The sequence below is a fragment of the Camarhynchus parvulus genome, chromosome 5 (assembly GCF_901933205.1).
Source record: "Camarhynchus parvulus chromosome 5, STF_HiC, whole genome shotgun sequence".
NCBI lineage: Eukaryota > Metazoa > Chordata > Aves > Passeriformes > Thraupidae > Camarhynchus > Camarhynchus parvulus.
In genome coordinates, this window is record NC_044575.1 from 8,970,474 (window position 1) to 8,988,210 (window position 17,737).

A 17,737-nucleotide genomic window follows, 5' to 3' on the forward strand; every position below is an offset into this window, starting at 1 on the left:
GCCAAGTTTTATTATTGTGTTGTGCTTCTCCTCACAACAACCACCACTTCCACAGACACAATATTTACTAAACATCATCTCCTTTGAAATTAAACACCCATAACCCTGAAAACCACCAAATCCCGTGGCTGTATGCACTGATGAACGCCAGGAGAAAACAAAGACTGGGACTAGTCTCATTCCAAGAGCATGGGAAGCACACTGGTGAGGGGAAAAAAAGCACCAAGAGCTGAACACAGATTGCAGTTGTAGAGACCTCATAAATCAGTGTGCCAGCAGAAATCCACAGTACCCAGCAGCAGAGGGAATGCAGACAGACAGCAGAGCACTGACAGGAATGGACCACACACAGCACAGCCACCAAGGAAACAGAGCAGGGGAGAAGCACTCCAGCTTCTCCCCACATCAGCAACCCTCCCACGAGCACCATCAGCACGGGGGGCAGGCTCCTCCTCAGCCTTGCTGGTGGCCAGAGGTGTTGGGTTAGCAGCGAGCAGCTGCCAGAGAGTTCTCATAATCCTGTGGAAAATGCTTCCTGGAGATATCCCAAAGCTGCTGGAGGGATTCTTCATATGGCAAACACTGGCTGCACTCCCCACCCTCCATTACCACACTGTAATTCCTGGGCAAACAGCTTTGCTGCAGGAAGTAGGAAAGCTTCCCAGGTCCTGGGCTTGATCTGTAGCACAAACACAGTTCTTGAAGCCCAGGAGGCAAGGGCAACATTCCTCAGAGACAGGAGAGCAGGAGTGAGCATGGGAACACTGGGACAGGGACATGTATGGCCCAAGAGGATAAAAGCCTCCCTGGGAATCACACGTGCTCTGATGTTCCCGCAGATCCCAGCAGTCACTCTTTTGTTTCTTTCTCCAGGAGCAGCATAAATCTTGTGCTGATGATCAGAAGATGCAAATGCACACAGCCATGCTCTCAGCTGGTGGAAACCAGCCCAGCTTTTGGCTGCCAGCTGGGGAAGAGATTGTTTGATGGGAGATGCAAACCTAGACAAGAGCATCAAATATTTCCTTCCCTCTGCTAGCTGGAAACAGAGTGCTGACTTGGCACTTAATATCTCAGCAGCTCTTTGGCTGACAGATAGCAGATACACAGGTAAAGTACTGCACAATTCGTGGGTTTTATGACATAGAAAATTGATGACAAAGTCCTTCATGTGATCAGTCTGTGTTTACCGGTGACAAAGGAAACAGCATGTCCTGAGCTGGCAGGACAAGGGCCTGATGGCGCATTCCAGATGTTTGTGCTGGGAGAACAGAGCAGAGCCAAGCCCTGAAGTCAGCTCCTGCATAGTCACAGGAGCACCTGCAGGCTCGGAGGGACTTGCTGGCACCCTGCTGCACCACCCCAAATGGAAGAGCCAAACAACACTGGACTGTGCAACTTGACTGCTCCTGTGAGCTGGGCTGGCTGCTGCCAGGCCAGGTCACCTGCAGCTCTGCTGAACCTGCAGCCAGTTTAGGAAAGGCTGTGCCAAGAGACCCAGGGGGAACAGGCAGGAAGGTGGAAAGATGAATCGCTTCCCCTGAAAATCCTAAGTGATATTCCAAACTCTCACTAAAGTGTTAAATTAGCTGTAATGTCTTCTGGCCTTATTTGCTGCATTCAGACAAGCAGGACAGATAACCTCACCCTTCTGCATTCCAGTTTTCCCCCTGAGCAGAAAGATGGGCTTCACATCAGCGAAGAAGCTAAAATTGTCCCATTTTTTGGGGGTATGTACCCGATTTCCTTTAAATCTCAGTGTCCTCTGTCCCTGCACCTGTGTGAGACATGCTGACTGTCACCTTTGCTGCTGGGAGTGACGAGCTCTCTGAGGAAAAGGACACTCCCAGCCCTTGGTGGTGACCATCTGTGTCAGAACCTTCTTCCTCCTCCTCCTCCTCATTCTTCTGCACATCTTGGTCACTGTCATCATCATCATCATCTGCTGCGTTGTCCTCAATCACTTCAACCCTCTCTCCAGCCTCAGGGTCCACATCAGTCTTAAACCACACAGCTTTGTAGCCATCATCTGCCATGTGCCTGTCTGTTTTGAGGATTGACTTCACTTCTTTCTCCTGTCCAGCCTCTTCTTCCTTTTCTTCCTCTTCCTCTTCCTGGTCAAAGATGACAGTGGAAGCTATGGAACCCTTTGGGAGACTCTCTGTTTCCTCTGCACTGGAGAAGTGTGAGGCAAGTGCTGGCTGCCCTGGCACAGGAGTCTCTGCCTGGACACTGCTGCTTTCTGATGTCTCATGCTGCTTGGTGCTCACATCTGGCTGTTCATCTTCCTGGTAATATTTGTTCTGGTGACCCCCAGAGATTTCCTTGGAAAGCTACAGGAGGAGAGACACATTGTGACTGTAGGGACAGGAAAATAAATGGGGGGCAGGAGGGAAGGGGTGACTGCAGTGACTGAGCTCCTGCTCAAGAAAGTTCAGCTTGGTTTGCAGTTAGACCTATTTGAAGCCAGGGAAAGCTGCAGATCCCTGGAAGAGACATTTTTATTGGCTCCATTTCTGGAGTTTTCTCACATAAGCTCTCCTGGAGGGCTGAGCACCAGCATCACACATGTGGTGGTTTGTACCCAGCCCATTCTGCAGGGGGATTTCCCTCACTCAGAGTGAAGGACTTTTGTTACTTACCTGAGCTATGTGCTCTGCATTCAGGTCTAGGCTCCTGGCAGGCCCAGCCTATGGCACAGACCAACAGCTGGTCAGACAAACTACACCCTAAACTTGCAGTGACCAACCTGCCAGGGACCTGAGAGGTCCAAAATTAAATAGCTCAGAGGCAGACAAGTGTCTGAGCTCAGGCTTTGGGATCAGATATGAAGGGACTCTCCTCTCCTTTGACTATGGAGGATGAACTGTGGTTTATATTTCAGACAGGCCTTTTTTGGAGACTGCCCCTGATGTGTGCCACTTTTATCCTAGATTTTGTTCTCCATGGTGTGGTGTTCTCTTTACCATGTCTGCTCATCATCCACCACACAGCTCCAGCCTCAGGGGCAGAAGGAACAGCAGCAAACACCACCAAAGTGGTGCTACCTCTGCAGACTTTGTCTTGGGAGTGATTCACCACCTTCACACAAATGTGTGGTACTTGGGCAGCCCATCCATACTTCAAAGCTTCCTCAGATCCCACTTTCTAACTCTTAGAAGTTCAGGTACAAACAAGGCACTTACCTTTTTCTTCACCAGGTATTTGAAAGATTTTCTGTGCCATCTACTGGATTTCCATACCAGCACTCCAAGCAAGACCAAGGCAATTAACAGCAGTGCTGCTAATGTGCCCCCTAAGATAGCCATGTCCTGAGCAGAGTACATCTTGTCAGAGGGGGTTATAGCTGCAAGGAAAACAAACCAGTGTTACAAAGCCTAAAACTGGCAGGCAGCATTTTCCAACAAAACCCTTCACTGTGGGAGAAGCTCCAATCAATTTTTGAAAGGCAAGGAAGCATCCTGTGCTTCAGAATATGACAGTCATATATCTGATACCACAGAAAATCTTTTTTTGCTGCCCTAACAGCAGAAGGCTTCTTTCTTAATTACACAGAATATTGTCATTTCCAATAAATCCCATGAAGTGGAAATAGCAGCCATTTACAGGACAGTGACTTTTACCTCGTGATTTAACTAAATTAATAAATACCTGATTGCATCAGGCAAGCTGATGCTACATGGAGTAAAGTTATTTAGTTCTTTGACTTTCCCACTTCACCCTTTTACACCAGAATGCAAAGATGAGGTTTGATTGTACGTCTGTGTGTGAAAATGCAAAACTTCCTTTCATCTGGAACATCCTCTCCAATACAGATGAGGACATCAAAATAAGAAACAAAAAAACAGAATAGGAAATAGGAAAAGCATTAGAAGGTCCCCAGGACAAGAAAACCTTTCTTGCCCTTTTGTAGCTGTAGCAATATTGCCCAGTCTGCTCAGGAGCAGCTTCTGCTTCCAGCCACTGGTCAGGGTCAAGTTTGTAGAGATTGACCCCAGAGTGGAAAGACAGTACCATTCTCAGCTTTGCTTAGTGGTGGTGGTGGTGGGATTCTTTAAATTTTCCAGTTTGATTTTGTAGTGTAAATGACTCTCATTAATGATTAATGAAACAAGGTTTTGTTCTCCTGCTGACCTGTTTATTATAATGGAATTGGAGTATTCCCTCTGCATTTGATCCCGCCCTCAGTTTATCATTAACACCTTAGCGAGGATTTAGGACTTCAGGGAATTTTTGCTGCTTAATCCTGTCTCCTGGGGAGCTGCAGCTCACAGAGAGTCTCAGAGCTGTGCAATTCTGTATATTCAACAGCACCATTGCTTGGTGTGGCTTAAGCAGCAAGGGCAAAATTTCAAAGTTGCTCAGAAGTGTTGGTGCATACTTGGAGCATTTGTAACTCTGTGAGCTCACACATGGATTAGTTTTATGCTGGGCTGTGCCCTTAAATGGGGATTCAGTGGTTTTTAGCTGTGAAGTGGCACTGCCTTTAGGGAATCCAAACTTACACCCAGGAACCCACTTGTTTTTCCCACTCCACAATGGTGGTGATCAGAGGGTGAAGTGATAGAACTTCACTCACACATCATTGTGAAGAATCCAGTGGAGTCTGGGCATTGTCTGCCTATCCTGAGATAAAAATTCATTGCAATTGGTTCAGCTTAACTCAGAGCATAAGAAGTTTGATGAACTTCAATCCTAATTTATTTATAAGACCAATGTAAGAGTCATTTCTCAGCAGTATGGAAGTGTGAGCTGATTTCACATTGACAAGGTTAAACAGTAGCCAGAGGGTTATGTATGAAGCCTCATGTCTCATTACTCATGGGCTGTTCCTCCTCTAAGACCATAAAATTCTGGTGTAAAAGATCCTGACCTGTCCTGACCTGAGTAGAAAAGCTTTGGCTCATGGGCAAGCCTGGCTTTGGGGTGTGCCAGCTGCCCTCTGCTCTGCCTCAGACAGGCAAGAACATTGCAGTTTTCTCTGTGTGGTTAAAAAGGAGCAATGATGTACCAAGGTCTCCTTTGCCATGAAAAGACATCCTGGGTTATTTCCCAGCATGAACCAATCCCAGTTTTAGCCTTGGAACAACAAGAAAAGACACTCCAATACACAGCACCACTAAAGTCTCAGGAGGCTTTTCAAGGCATTGCGGTGACTATGCTGTGAGAATGTTGTTGGGTGTTTTCTCTCTTAAACCCACCACAGAACCTCCTGTAGGCTTGAAGCTGGCCTCAGCCCTGGCCCACAGACCTCAGCAGGTGACCCATCATGGCCAATTTGCCACAGAAATAAAAAAGACCCCCCAGAGTAAAAAACAGAGACCGCCCCCCCCAGCCTACCTGTGGCAAGGATGATCTCCACCACAATTATGGTGCTTGCCTCCTGCAGGCTCAACACATCTTTTCCAACAGCCTATGGGAACATGGGAAAGAGATGGCTTAGGGACTTCTAGATCTCCAGCTCACTCTCAAGGTCTGTGGGGGGCCCTTTAAGGGGAAAGTACATTGTCCCTTTTGTCACCACAGCTGTTCACTGTGGCAGGACAGCCTGGTCACAGGAGAACAAGAGCTCTGAAGATTCCCTGCCCGGGGAGTGGATGAGCTGAACCACGTCCCTGCTCTTGTGTTCAGCACCAGCATAGTGCAGAGCACAGGTTCTGGGGCAGGAGCAGTAGGTGCTGGCACCTCTCTGTGCCTGCCTGTGAAGCCCAGCAATGCTGGGGCCAGACTGGTTCAGACAGCCCCACAGGACATGGCACAATGCCAGGCAAGCCTTAGGCAGCCATGTGGGCAAAGGGAACATCCAGCTTCTTACAAGTCTAAAGTTATTGACTGCTTCTTTGACCCAAGCAAAAAGAGGATTTGGATTCCTCCTTTCCACACCCCTGGCAAAATACGCAAGAAAGGTGCCCTACCTGGATGGTCACAGTTCCTGGGGACTCCAGCACCTTGTTGGTCAGGATGAGCCCATCCCTGGTTGCAATAAAATCAGTGCTGTTTTTGAGATAGTACTCGATGTTGGGGTTGACTTTCTGAAAGGCCAGAGAGAGAGTGGGTGATCAAACCACACTGTGCTTCACATGCATCTTCCCAACAAACCCCTTGGCAGGGTCTGTCCAAAACACCTGAGGCATGAGCAGGTGTGGAGAATAACAAATAAACCTAGGCTGAGCAGGTGAGAAAGGCTGAACTCAACTGCATTCACCCTATTGCTCAGAGGTCAAGAACATATCACAAAAACATTAAAAAAAGTAAAAATCTCAAATCTTAATCCAGTTTGTGTTGGCAATTTTAGTACTTGCCCAAGCAGAACACACCTATGCAAGTGATGTGTGTGGGACTGGCTTTGGAAGAGGGGAGTACAGCAGCTTCTCCCCATGACATCACACCATAAGTGGTTCTGGTATCTGTGCAATTTCCAAGGGAATATAACATGGAACACTAGAGGACAACACGTGTTTGCCTCTCCACTCCTCCCCTCCCTCGTGTTTCCTGATCCTGCTTTAAGCCTGAAGCAGTGAGACAGAACACAGAGCAGTTTCTTACATCAGGGAAATCCTGATCCATTGCTGTTATCACCAGGGGGGTGGAAGGATCTCCAGCTTGGTAGACGAAGCTTCTCTGGGGCAGCCCAACAAACACTGTCCCATTGTAGACCCCCTTCTCGAAGTAGGGTGGAAAGTTGCTTTTAGTAATGACCTTGATCTCTACAGTGGCTACAGAGTATTTCCTTACATTGCTGACCTGGGTAGCCTGGAGAGAGAGAGAGATGCCAGACTTCTGCCCCTGATGAGACATGAAAGGACAGGCTCAATCTGAAGCCTTCATCAACTCAGCAGAACGTGCTCAGGGTGAATTTCCTTTGCTGTCACCACCCACACCTGAGGGGAAACTCTCAACTGCTGCAGGAGCTTTGCTTGTGGGTTGGTGCAGGACCAACCCACAGGTCAAACACTAGGCCCTTCAAAAGAAAGGGAGTAACTGAGTTATTTTTTGAGGACACTGACTCCTGTCACAGCCAGGCTGCTGCTTCCTGGAAATCCAGCTGTGCTGGGTGGGTGGCTGTAATGTCATTACTTACCATAACTTGCAACAGAAAGGAATCTGGGGAAGTCACTATTTTGTTCATGGTTAAATTCCCTGTGTCTGCATCCACTGAGAACACTTCATTTGTATTCCCTAGAGAAAATGCAAAGACCATTCAACCATCAGATTCCTTCATAAAGTGACCTGGAGTTCACAGACTTATTCTTCCACATCTTAGTGAAAATAACCTCAAGGAATTTTCCTTGGGTAAATACCATTTACCCAAGTTAAAATGCTGTTTTCCTTGCCTGCCTGGCTGCTCCAAAGACTGGGAGTGATGGCCAGGCATGCAGAGGGGCACATTAGATATGTGCGAACCCAATTAAATGAGGCAGAACAACAAAGCTTTGCATTTCCAGTAGCTAGGCCCACAGACTGTCAGTCTAAAGTATGATAAATGCCCAGAGACTCTGGTGCAATTTGAGGACTGAAAATCTCCATCCAGTTCCCAGTCTGCTCTGGGAATGCTTATTTCTCTCTACTGGTTACAAAGGGAGTTTAGACACAAACCTTGTATTTATTAACAGGTAGAAATCAGATTCCTACATCTGGGAATCATAAAAATACCTATGTTGGATGCATGTTTTAAGATAAGCAGAATTTTTAGTTCTCTTCCTCATCCTGAGACACTGTGGGCTGTCTGTTGACAAGGATCTGAGTCACTGACTGTGGGGAGGGAGGCCATACTCCATCCAAATGCCAGTGGAATTTAATGTCCTTTAATACATTTGGCATCAGGAGGATATTCACAACTGTGCTGCCATGAGGCATAAAAGTAAAGGGAGAGGAACTTCACTTGACCAATATGGCCTTTGCCTTGATCCTTTTGGAATCAAGACTAAAACAGGGCAGATGAGAAAGTGACAATGTGCTGGGAAATAAAAGCTTAATTCTGGGCCATGAATAGAAATTAGGCTGATAATGTGGGAATTTTAGGTACAGCTCAAAGACTGCATGAAAGTAGCATGACCAGATTGACAAAATCACAGCTAAAAGCTTAAACATAAAACATGTCTCATGTCACAAAAAACCAAAATCTTTTTGAAACAGACTTCATTGAGATCAATTTGTGGGACTGCAATTCTTTTTTTTCTTCCTCTCCGTACAGTCTGTTTCTTCTATTTAATCAACAGTGTTCTGGGGCTCTAGTTATATTTCTGTGGCAGAAACAGAGGGGCAAATCCCAGGCCCTCTCTCTTGTCAGGTACCACAGGAGACATGAGCAATGTTCCTTGTGGAAGGTGACAAGATCCACTCACCTCCAACAATCCTGTACACGATCCTGTCACTGATGGTGTAGTCAGGGTCGACAGCATAGATGGGTCCTGGCTCCAGGAGGAGGGGGTCTGTCTGCAACAGCAAGGCAAACAATCACACACCACAAGGACCAGGTCAGCAACTGAAGGACCAGGTCAGCAACTCCCAGCCCACAGCAGATCCCATGGCTCTGCCTGGACAGAATGGGATTTATTGCTGGGAGGTGTCTGTGACAGGGCGGAGGTGAGACAGCCTTGAGCTGGTATTCCAGCTCTTGCCTCTCCTGTAATGTGCTGTAGGAGCAGAGACAAGCAGTGCTGCTTGGGGTGGGGGATGATGAAGGCTCCCTGTTCTGCTGAATCATCTGCATTATACTGGAGACCAGCACAGGTTCATGGAAATGGTTCAGTGCTTCCCACTGGGAACAGCCCAGGGGCACTGTCTGAGCCCTCCTGCTCACCGACATCTCGGAGATGTTGACCCTGCCGGAGTAGGGGCTGCTGATGCAGACACTGGTGTCATTGTGGAGCTGGGTGCAGGGCAGGAACCAGGGGGCCCGGGTGTCACTCTGCTTGATGGCGATGGTTATTGTTGCAGTGGTCGTGTGGGTGGGCTCAGGGCTGGTCACAGGCCTGTCCTGCTCCCAAGGCAAAGCACACTCGTGAGACACAAGTTTCACTGCCAAAACAAGGGCCCATCTGCCAAAAGCAGTGGACTGGGGCCTTTTAGCCATTGTCACTCCATTCTGTTTAATTAGAAATTCATGTGAGAGTAGCTAAAGCAGTAGGTTATCTTGTTCTGCTGACAAAAGTGGGCTGACTGCAGGTCTGTCACTGGAATTATGGAGAGGGAAAGGCTGCTCCAAAGGCATCCCCCTCCAGTCTCCACCCTCCCTCCTGTTATCCCAGAGATGTCCCATCCAGACTCATCCTTCAGATAAGAGGGACCATGCAAATGAGGCATCCTGTTCTTCCCAAACCACTTACCCTCGCATACAAGAGCAACGTTGTTGAATTAAATTTGTCATAGTCCAATGCTGTTTGTAAATAAATTTCCGGGTTATTAACTCCTCTTATGGCAAAATAACCGTCTGTGTTCTGGCAAGGGAAAAGGAAAAATCCTATAGCAGACTCAATTACAGACACATTCCAAATCCTGCTCATTGCTATCTTTGTCATCCTAACTGGACCTTTAATCCTGGGGACCTGGATGAGGGGCACTGTAGGAATGTCTGATCTACTTAATTTTTGGCACTGCACACTGGAGTTGCCTGGCTTGTCAGAAAGGTTTGTTCTTGTGAATTTCCTCTCACAGAACACCTGCTTTGACTGCCCACCTGCTCAGCAGCTTCTGGATTAAATCTATCACCTCATTTATTTCCTATATTTAGCAAGTTGCCAGCAATCCTTGATTATAGGTCCCTAATAGCCAACAATCTCACTTCTGTGCACAAAAAAGGTCAAAGATGGCTCAGCCTTTGAGAGCTGGCAGGATCACCTGCCTTAGCCTAATACAGCTGGACTGAAAGAAACTGTAAAGATGAGTTGAAGAATCATGCGCCGCATTTTACTCTATAACCTTCTGCACTTGCTTTGGTTCTCCTTTAATCTTATGCCTCTGAATTTCAAAATCCCTCTGGATTTCCACCAATGTGAATGCAAAGTCTGATTCCAGAGTTGAAAACCTGGTGGTTTCTGTTCACAGAAACTTAAATTCCCTGGGGATATAGAGGTAACAGAGGCACTGTCTGCTCTCTCCACAACACTTTTCAAAAATGCAAATATACATTTGGTTTTTCTCTTGAATTTCCTTTTGATTTTAGTTTACAGCCAGCCCTTGCACTCCAGGCTGGCATTGGTTTAACTGTGTGCACAATGCATTTCCTGTGCTGCTGTTAGCAGCTAGGGCAAGGACTGCTTTCCTCATCAGACTCAGTGCAATTCTGAGCTCCCTGAGGTACAAAGGTCTCCTGATATGTTTACAGATCATGCCAACAAGACTTCCCTGAATCATTACAGCTCTGAACATTCTAGATGAAAGTTTAATCTGTACAGTGCATTAAAAGTGTGAGCCATAAGAGAATTCAATACCTGCAGCATTGATGGCTCTGTTCTGTTAACCAAATCAATGTTTGTGTTTTGTAAAAGCTGAGTGAGCTAAATGCAGTGACCTTCTCCTCAAAGCTGGGGCTCTTCCGAATCCAGCTTCTTCAGAGCTACTGTTTGTCCCCAGAGCTGCTCACCTGCACTGTGGTAGTGAGTTCATAGTAGATGGTGTCCAGGTCAGCATCAGTAGCAGTTACTTCTTCACGGGCTACAATAACTGTGTCCACTTCTGTATCCTGAGAAAACACATTGTTGTAGTTATTGTCTGTGTGAAATGGATTGAAGTCCTCTCCCTGCTGACCCTTCCTCAGTCCCACAGCACTCAGTGAGCAGTGCCCTCTTCCCTTCCCAAAACTCCTTACCTCTGGGATTTGCCTGGTGATGTTTGGCTGTGGAAACACAGGGGAGTTATCGTTCTCGTTCAGAATGGTGACTAGGATTTGCAAGGAATCGCTCTGCAGAATGGGCAAATCAAAGAATCAAAGACAAAAATAGACTGTTGGGGCTGATCCTGCTTTGCAGAGTGACCAAGGGGATGGTGTAAGGATGGAGACCAGATGGGGCTGGGGTTTGCAGCCAGCCCACGTCCTGGGCAGGATTGCGGGCTTGCTGCCACCTCCTCCCCACTGGCAGAGCCTTGGCGCTCTCTGTGGCTCTGAGAACAGTGTGTCTGTCCACAAAGAGAAGGACATCTGCCCATCCCAGTGTGAGGATTAGAAAGAGCAGAGGGAAGCAGGTGCTGCCTGCAGTGCCTTGTCCCAGGGCTCAGCCATGGGAGAGCACTCACCTGGCCAGCAGGGTCCTTGCAGGTCAGGGACAGCAGCAGCACGGGGTCTTCCTGCATGGAAAACAAACCCCCTCACTGTAGGAACAGCCCAAGAGTACAACCTCTGGCTAAAGCAAATGAGCCAAATTTGTGCTTTGCTGAATCAGAAACACTGCTGGGCTTTATCTTATTTTAAGGTTTTATCTAACTTTTCCTTTCTTTCCTTAATGCTGGGATCTTGTTTATGATGACATCAAAGCAGCCCCATCTTCTAGGCGCTCTCCCTTCAATTCCTGTAAGATGTTGGCAGAGCTAATCTGCCATTCTCTCTCACCTCAGGTGAATTCAAACAGATTTCTTTTAAAATTGAATAAATCAGAAACATTCTACGCAGCAAGTACAGTGGCACCTGCAGGGCTTTAACTCAGGTTGTTGCTCTTCACTCAAGTAAAAGTGGGGTTTTATATTGAAAGGGAACTTAAGGATGCCTGTGGCTGTATACAGAGCACTCCAGGGAGCTAAAATAATGTAGCAGCCACCTAAGTGAACATAATGACCTTTTATACTGCCTTTCTGTTTCATAAACGATGATAGAATCTCAGAATGATTTGGGTTGGAAAGGACCTTAAAGCTCATCCCATTCCAGCCCCCTGCCATGGGCAGGGACACCTTCCACTATCCCAGGCTACTCCAAGCCCCATCCAGACCAGCCTCGGACACTCCCAGGGATGGAACAGCCACAGCTTATCTGGGAAACCTGTGCCAGGTCCTCAGCACCCTTACAGGGAAGAATTTCTTCCCAGTATTCCATCTAACCCTGCCCTCTGGCAGTTTGAAGCCAGTCTCCTTTATCCTGTCATTCTAGGCCCTTTTAAATGGTCTCTCTCCATCTTTTTTGTAGGCTCCCAAATTCACACAACTGAAATAACTTAGTTAAGAATCCCTGGAAGCCCAAGACTCCAGACTGAAACTCATTGCATCCCAGCATTATCTATCCCATCCTTACAGCCTGCCAGCTAAAGGCTTACCTCATAGTCTACACACTTTGTCAGCTGCAGCTCGGCACCCTCAATGGTGAAGAATTGGCCATCGGGGTAACTGGGATCAATTGTTAGGCTGAAATCTTGCTGCACGTGGATGGTAGCCACCACATAAGGACACTTGTTTTCAGGGACACTTGGGTTGTTGTTACTGACAGAACATCCTGGAAAAAAATACAGATAAGATGCAAACTTGCCCAAGGATTCACATTGTGAAGGAGCTGGGTGAGAGCTCTGGTCACAAGCTGTAGAACAAAGGGGTCTTGGAGTGTAGCAACCTCCCACCTGTAACAGGGCCACCCCCTCCCATGGGAGACATTCCTCAAAGACATGGACCTTGTGAAAGAGCTTACCTGGTTCCTGTGCTGAAATCTGTGCCAAGAGGGACAGCAGGAAGAGTGCAGACATGAGAAGCCAATGAGGAATAGCCATGGTGAGCTGCCAGTTGGTGAAAAATCCTTTTCCAACTCAGCTGATCTCCCTGTTCTGCCCCGTGCCCTTGTTTGCGTTCACCACTTTATGGCACCAAGAAACACCAGCTGCCTGTGGATTGCTGTGGTTCAACCTTTGCCTCTTTGCCCCATTGGATGACTTATTGAAGGATTTACCAGTCATGGAACACGATGACACATAAATCCTATCTGCTTTTTTTTTCTCTGGATCTTTCCTATCCTAAACTCTCTGTGGCAACAAGGATATGTTTGAAGCAGTTCAGAACTTGGAGCCAAGCCCTTGCCCAGCTGAGCATGAAGGACAAGGGCTGGTACTTGGGAAACTGCCTGTTTGCTCCAGTCTCTCCCACAGGAAAGGGGGAAAATTTAGTTTCTGATATGCCAGAGATGGGGTCTGTATCCCACAAGGTGAACAAGTGGATCCCAGCAGTGACAAGGCTCACAGGCAGTCCAGGGAATGCCCAGCAACTTTGTAGGGAAAACATATCTCCTTTTACTGGTGGCTGCTCCTGGTAGAGATGCTTCCCAGAATCTCCTTCCAGGAGATTCCACACCAGGAGATCTTCAACTATTTGAATCTCAGCAGCTTCCTGAAGTTTTCAGGGGACCTCTGCTCTCACTGATCTTTTAAACTTCGTTCTGATTTCAGGAAATTCTCAGATGCTGCGCCTCAGCCAGGTGGTTACTAGCAGCTTACTGAAATCCAGCCTGTCAACACTCCTTCCAAAAGTATTCCAAAAGGAATCTTTCCTAGCAGAGACTTCCTATGGGCCAAAATGAACAACTGCCAAGGCTTGTTCAGCTCCTCAGTAAGGGAATGGTGCTTAGGTGTGCATTTGAGTCAGAACAGCTCCTTTTGCAGGTGTCAGGTCCATCACAGATGCTGAAAACTGCTGGAGCAGAATGGGCTGGGCAGGGCTGCACAGCACAGCACAGGATTGCAGCTGAAGATCCTTATTTTAGAGCTGCTCTCCAAAATCCATTGGTTTTACAGGAAAGCTGGTGTGGCTGTTCCACCAAAGGGGGGAAATCTGTCTGTGTGGCAGAGGGACAGTACATGAACCTCATTAGGTGGTGGGAACAAATTATTCCCCATGGAGCTTTGCCTTTAATGGCTGTGACAAAACTGGGCCACCAAATCCAGGGGCAGAATGGAAAGGATATAACATTTACAGTGAGTAGCTCTGTTGTGTAGCTCTCAGAACATTTCTTTGCCATAAAACCTAACATCTGGCTTTGTTCCTGCTACATGGAGCCCTGATTCTGACCTCTGTGCACAGCTGCACTGTAGGCACTCCCCAGTTCCAGCCATGTGTCCCACCATGCTTCATATGGGGAATCCTGGCAAAATGCTCCACCCCTGCATTCCTAATAATCCAAGACCTTGTAATGGAACCATCCTTATTCCAGTTTCCCAAAGAGCAGCCAAGGCACAGGCATAGCTAACCATTTTTATTTGGGATCAGCAGCAGGCAGAGTGGAAGGGATGTGCTTCACGCAGGCTCCATCTACTGACAGCAGTACACACCCACATACATTTCACTTTGGATAATCTCAGAGGTTTCATTGGTTTTTGACTGCTTTACAGGATTATTTTTATTTATTTGCCTATTTCAAGAATTTTTCCTAAGCAAGAGCTTCCCTGTTTATCTTCAAGGCCATACACATGCAAAGCTGTCTCCTTGGCTGTTTCTTTCCCTTCACCTTCATTCAGAACCATCTGTATCTTCCTTCGTGTCTGCAACCAGCTGCTTAGAGAAGGGGCAAATGTACTGGCTGGTAATGGCAGCAGCCTCTCTGGCATCTCTGTCCGAGCGGCTGTGGGAAGGGAAAAATCAGGGGAAAAAAAAATGGAAAAAAGAAAAATCTATTATTTCTGGGAGCATGAACTGCAGAAGTGTGACAAGGCCACCTTGTGACATTCCAGGATGACTCCAAAGAGCAGGTCATGATCTCCATAGAGGGATCATGGCTGCTTGCTGCCAGGCACTCTACAAATGCACAGTGGTGTTTCTCCTCCATTGTGGCACAAGAGGTACTAAGGCCCCGTTTATTCCTTCTAATTACAGCGATTTAAGAGTGAGATGTCTAAGGGAGAGTTGTTGGGCAGGTGCTGGGACAATCCATCCTGAGGTGTGTGTTCCAATCAGCAGCTGAATTCAGACAGGGTAGCAAAGGCTTTCTTTCAATTTTAACCATTAGATCACATTTCCTAATGAGATGAATAATTGCTTCAATCCAGAATGACAACTCTTAGGAAATTATTAAGAAAAGATATTATTTTGCTTCCCTGTGTTTTACTATTTTGAAAACTGACTTTTCTATGGCTGTTCATAAAAGCCTTCTTTTGGCTTCAGTATTGTGGGGCTCAGAGTCACAGAGGCGACCAATCCCTCCCACCTACCTGGTGTTCAGAAAGCTCTGGTACAACCAGAGAAAGCAAAGTTCCTCAGGTTTGTTTACTCCCTCTCTCCCCTGCATGTCTGTGTTGACTGGGCCAGGAGAGCTGGTTTAGATAAAGAAAATTAGTAATAATTAAAAACCCCAAACCACCAATTGTGTAACCAAACCACCACCACTGCAGAGCAGCACTTGCAGCTTGTGTTGTGTCTGCTGCTGTGCTCACAGACATGGCCTCAGTGGGGGCTGCTGGCCCAGGGTGGCAGTGAGAGCCTGGGTGGGGGCTGGGACACCAGAGGTTCCCTCTCACCTGCGCTTGCGGCCCATGAGGTTTTGGATGAATTTCTGAACCTGGGCGTTGCCTCTCATCTTGCTGTACTCACTGGTGAACAGCCCATCCGAGTGCCTCAGGGACCTGTGTGGGGACAACATGGGACAGCAGCTGCACCTCCCAGCCATGTGGGACTCCCCACGAGGCACAGCAATGCCTCTCCTCCCACCACTACAGGGCCTTGTGCCCCTCCCCTTCCCCTCCTCATCTTGGGCAGCCAGGGGCTGCCTCTGCGGCTGGACAGCTCAGCTCCATGGGCAGCCCCTCAGGGCAGGGATCCCACATCCTGCTGGAGACTTCCCTGGCCCAGGAGGGTGGGTGTGGCTGGTGCTCACCTGTCCTTGAGGCCCACCAGGTGCTTGACCAACTGCTGCACGTAGGCGTTGCCATTCATCTTGCTGAGCTCGCTGTGGAAGAGCCCGTCTGCGTGGCGCTCCGTCCTGCATGTGGGAACAGGGAAAAGGGGGGTCAAAGGGTTTAAAATGGTTTTAAAACACACAAGAACAGGCAAGAACAAGCATTAAACACTGCTGCCTCAAGGCAAGACAGTCCCAAACACACATAGGCAAGAATTCCTACCACTTTGGCAAAGTTTCACAAAAATAGGCGAAATAAAGGGAGTTTTAAAAATACCTTTGTTAAACATCACACAGGAAAATGACCTGCCCTTGCTTTTGCTGATGTAATTACCTTGCCACAAGGATGTGGGAATGTGGGGTTATTGATGATTCACCACAAAATAATAGGACAAGAGGCTGGAGAAGTAATTGGCTATTTCTGGTTATGTTTTCATGGGACCAGGCTGTTGGAAACAAAAAATCTCACCTTTATCAGGCTGTATAAGTGCACAGGAGAAAAACAGACTCAAGCTGTCCTTGTAACTGTGTTGTGTTTTGGGGTCACAAATTTTCTTCTGAATTAAATAAAATTAACTTTCCCAGTCTTAAGCAAGAAAAACATTTACAGTATTTGCACTCATTTAACTAAATCTGTTTAGGGAAGAAGAAGATCCACAAGCAAGAAGATGCAAGTTCAAGAAGGCAGCTAAAAGACTGAGTTTTCAGCTAGCAGTCTCTTTGAGCAAAAACTATGGAGAAAAAGAAAGCAGAGTCCCAAGAAATGCTTACCTCTCCCAGGATGGCAGAGATGCTGAGAAGTGGGACAGGACAATCATGGGAATAATTACTTGCCACAGAGTTGTCATCATAGAAACCATGTTCTCTCCTAAAATAAAGCATGAAGTTTTGTGAGCAGCAGGACAAGTGGCCTTGGTGTGTGTCTGGTACAGTTCACATTCCCCACAGAGACAGGGCTGTGGAAGCACCACCACTGTAACTAAATAAAGCAGGAATTCCTGCCAGCAGAGATAAACACCTGGAGACATCTGCAAGGGGCTTTCAGACAAAAAAAAAAACCACACACACAAAAAAAAACACCAAACAAAAAAAACCAAACATATGATAAATAAAATTCATTCACACATAGAGGAAGGGCTCATGTGTGTGGCCATATCCACCTATCCTCTGACCTTTTAAGAAGGTAAAATGAAGTAACACAGGTTTGCAGTCACAGCAGGCCCTCCTATTTTGTTTTCTCACTGAAATAAAAAAAAAGTACATTTTGTTCATCACAAGCCATGGCATGTTTTCCCCCCTTTATTCCCAGATTGTTTCCCCTTTTATTCCCAGGTGCTCACCCTTTCTCAAGGATCACGCAGCAGCTCTACCTGTAATTTGTAATAAACTCCTCTCTTTTTTACCTTCTTCCTGCAAAGAAACAAACCTTCATCGCTGTCCTGCAGTCTCTCAAGATGGCACTTGCTAACCCCTAATCAAATCCTCCCACTTGGTTTTTACTTTATTCTGAAGCTAAACAGCACAAAGAACATGCAAGGAGAATGTCCAAGAATTCAGAATACTTTCTAGCCCCCCCCTTCTGGGACTGTTTGCTGCTCTGCAGGTGCTGCAAGATGAGAAGAGGCACAGGGAGAAAGGACAAGAGTGAGGGATTTATATAGAAATTTATTCGCTGTAAACCACAGGGCAAATATTTAATGGGGGCTGCAAAGCAAACATACGAGAGGATGAAGGAACCATAAGCTTCATTTCACACACACTTTGAGCTTTAGTGTTGCGTTTTCCTGCCTGATCCAGCTTTGAGGGGATGGAATAGTAAAGCAAAAAGGACATTTCAAAGATCAGCATCTTACTGGAGTCCAAACAAGGCAGACTCCACAGTCCTGGGATGCAGGAGGAGCTGAAAACAGCCACCAAAACCTCAGCATCCTTGGGCAAGGGGCA

General features: G+C 47.1%; 2 protein-coding genes across 2 annotated transcripts; both read right to left on the reverse strand.

Annotated features, from left to right (window-relative positions):
• Positions 1-1,748: 1,748 nt before the first annotated feature.
• On the reverse strand, positions 1,749-12,738 carry CDHR5 (cadherin related family member 5). Its single transcript, XM_030950206.1, has 14 exons — positions 12,608-12,738; positions 12,243-12,418; positions 11,236-11,286; positions 10,811-10,903; positions 10,586-10,684; positions 9,330-9,440; positions 8,804-8,980; positions 8,346-8,436; positions 7,082-7,179; positions 6,547-6,753; positions 5,916-6,032; positions 5,341-5,413; positions 3,186-3,346; positions 1,749-2,333 (listed from the first exon to the last, which is right to left on the reverse strand). The coding sequence occupies exons 1-14, from the start codon at positions 12,684-12,686 to the stop codon at positions 1,749-1,751; spliced, it is 2,118 nt and encodes a 705-aa protein (XP_030806066.1). The 5' UTR covers positions 12,687-12,738.
• A 1,652-nt stretch (positions 12,739-14,390) lies between these two features.
• Positions 14,391-17,138, reverse strand: LOC115904627 (glucagon family neuropeptides-like). Its single transcript, XM_030950150.1, has 7 exons — positions 17,134-17,138; positions 16,966-17,034; positions 16,565-16,661; positions 15,773-15,877; positions 15,417-15,521; positions 15,111-15,212; positions 14,391-14,524 (listed from the first exon to the last, which is right to left on the reverse strand). The coding sequence occupies exons 3-7, from the start codon at positions 16,651-16,653 to the stop codon at positions 14,413-14,415; spliced, it is 513 nt and encodes a 170-aa protein (XP_030806010.1). The 5' UTR covers positions 16,654-16,661; positions 16,966-17,034; positions 17,134-17,138; the 3' UTR covers positions 14,391-14,412.
• Positions 17,139-17,737: the final 599 nt, after the last annotated feature.